General features: G+C 60.7%; 1 protein-coding gene across 1 annotated transcript; it reads right to left on the reverse strand.

Annotated features, from left to right (window-relative positions):
• Window positions 1-263: 263 nt before the first annotated feature.
• Window positions 264-1776, reverse strand: LOC127599852 (interleukin-17F-like). The gene is made up of 3 exons (XM_052064065.1): window positions 1706-1776; window positions 608-795; window positions 264-525 (listed from the first exon to the last, which is right to left on the reverse strand). Exons 1-3 carry the CDS (start codon window positions 1736-1738, stop codon window positions 264-266), a joined length of 483 nt encoding a protein of 160 aa, XP_051920025.1. The 5' UTR covers window positions 1739-1776.
• Between the last annotated feature and the right edge of the window lie 273 nt (window positions 1777-2049).

Consider the following 2049-nt stretch of genomic DNA (forward strand, 5'->3'; position numbering starts at 1 on the left):
CCAATGAAAATGGGGCTTTTCTCAGTCATTTTTAGAAGAGATTAAAATTTAATGAATTAGACCCTAATTAATCAGACGATTTTTTTAAATTGCCCGACAGCACTAGATAGAGACATATACTGTAGATATAGAGATAGATCCTTGCAGTGACTCTTGAAACCTGAACCAAAGCATTTTACAATTAAATTCGCCCCCGCTCTTCTGGCTAACGACACCAAGGAGTGGACTCTCCTCCGTTCAATCTTCGCAAAGCAGATTCGATTTCATCCGAAAGGCGGCGGCCGCCTGGGCTCCCGCTCCCTCACGCACGTGCAGCCCACGGCGACGAGGCGGGGCTCCAAGCGGTAGCGGCGGCTCTGGCGCGGGGCGCCGGCGGGCGACTTGAGGCGGCGCAGCAGCAGAACCTGATGCAGGATGGGCCGCGACCTGAGCCTCAGGTCCTCCGCGCCGTTGGAGTCCAGGCAGCCGCGCAGCAGGCAGCGGGCCTCCGACACCGGCGGTAACACCCACGCGTCCTGCGACACGCTGACCGGCGCGGGGAAAAAGCGGCGTCACAACTGCCAACAAACGTCTCCCGCCGTGCGTGCGTGCGTGCGCGTTTTCCTACTTGTAGGTCCAGGGTGAGATGGAGCGGTTCTGCAGCGGCCGCAAGGTTTCGGGGGGACGCAAAATGTCGGGGTTGAGTTCGAGGGACACCGTCTGGGTCTTCGCCATCCAGGACCGGCCGGATCGTCCGTCTGCCCCCGCGCCGGCCGTGCCCCCCGACAGCAACGCCACCATCGTCGTCATCGCTACCTGAACACGTCGCCGGTCGGTCATCAAATCAAGGAATCCTCATCCAAACGTAAGCCGGTCGGGGCGGATGTTCATTTCAAGTCATTCAAGCGGCGGGCCGCAGAAAAAAAGAGATTAAAAAAAACCCACGCAAATCTCTTGTACGTGCGGCGCGTCCGCCTGCCATTTCCTTTCGCCCGGTTCGAGGCCCAAAAAGCAGGCAGGAGGGAGGAGCGGACCCGACATTGAGTGTTCGGGCTGGGAGTCCTTTGAAAGCCCTCATGAGCGCATGAGCAACAGGTATGCAGCTGCCAGGGGAGCCCTACAGTGCCACCTGTTGGTCCCTAAACCCAATCATGACACCCGCGAGCCGTTTGGCGGTCCAAAGCAAAGACGAGAGCGCGTTGAAAAAGCCCACGGCAACTTGGATTAAGCGCAAGCCAACGCCCGTAACAGGCGGAGGAATCCCGCCGACCGCCGTCCAGCTCAAATTCTGCCGCTCGCAACTCGACAGCTCGTCCGTCTGGCAAGAGTGCGGCCGGCGGGCAATCCCTCCTTTGGCGTATCCCTCCTTTGTCCCCCCCCCCCAATCCGCGCTCTCCCTCGCGAAGCTTCCGCCGCTCCGGATCGCCCGTCGTCGGCGCGGCGGGGCGGAGAGCTTCGGGCCGCTTTGGAACTCGCCGTCTTTGAGCTTGTCGAAAGGGCGCTTGGCAGACCCGATGTTTGATTCTTATTGTTCCGAAATGTCATCGTCGTGATGCGAACAACACGTGAGCCCAAATCCAGGCCGAAGCCAAAACTTGCGCGCGGTCGGCTCAAACGTGTCTCGGCAGCTACGTTGCGCTTCGACGGCGGAACTCCGCATTTGGCGCAGAGTCGGCGGTCTTCGCAACACTTCTCGTGACCGACCCTCCGCACGGCGGCGTCTTACCGTGGCAACGGCGGCGTTTGGCATGGAAAGCATGGTCGCGGCCGGGCGGGATCTTCCGTTCTTCGGCCCGAGGTCGAGGCGAGCGAATGACGAGAGCGCGGCGTCCCTCGGCGCCTTTATCCCGATGGGCCGGCGCCGACGTCATCTTTGATCTTCCTCGGTAAACCGCACGGGCCGACCGGCCGGCGTGACGAAGCGCGACGCCCGACCCACTTTGGCACACATGAAAGCTTCTAGGTCAGCGTTTGATCTCGTCGGGTTCCGCTTTGGGATGAAAGGACGGTGGCTTCCGGAGCCCCCGCAGACAAAAGCCGCTGACGCATCTCGCGGCGGCCAACTTCCTG

This window comes from Hippocampus zosterae, chromosome 4 (assembly GCF_025434085.1).
Source record: "Hippocampus zosterae strain Florida chromosome 4, ASM2543408v3, whole genome shotgun sequence".
Lineage (NCBI taxonomy): Eukaryota > Metazoa > Chordata > Actinopteri > Syngnathiformes > Syngnathidae > Hippocampus > Hippocampus zosterae.

Coding starts and splice junctions, on each gene's coding strand:
- LOC127599852 (XM_052064065.1), bottom strand. CDS start 1,738: ATGCTTTCCATGCCAAACGCCGCCGTTGCCACG. Junction 796..1,705: donor CAAACGCCGCCGTTGCCACG/GTAAGACGCCGC, acceptor CGACGTGTTCAG/GTAGCGATGACGACGATGGT. Junction 526..607: donor ATCTCACCCTGGACCTACAA/GTAGGAAAACGC, acceptor CGCGCCGGTCAG/CGTGTCGCAGGACGCGTGGG.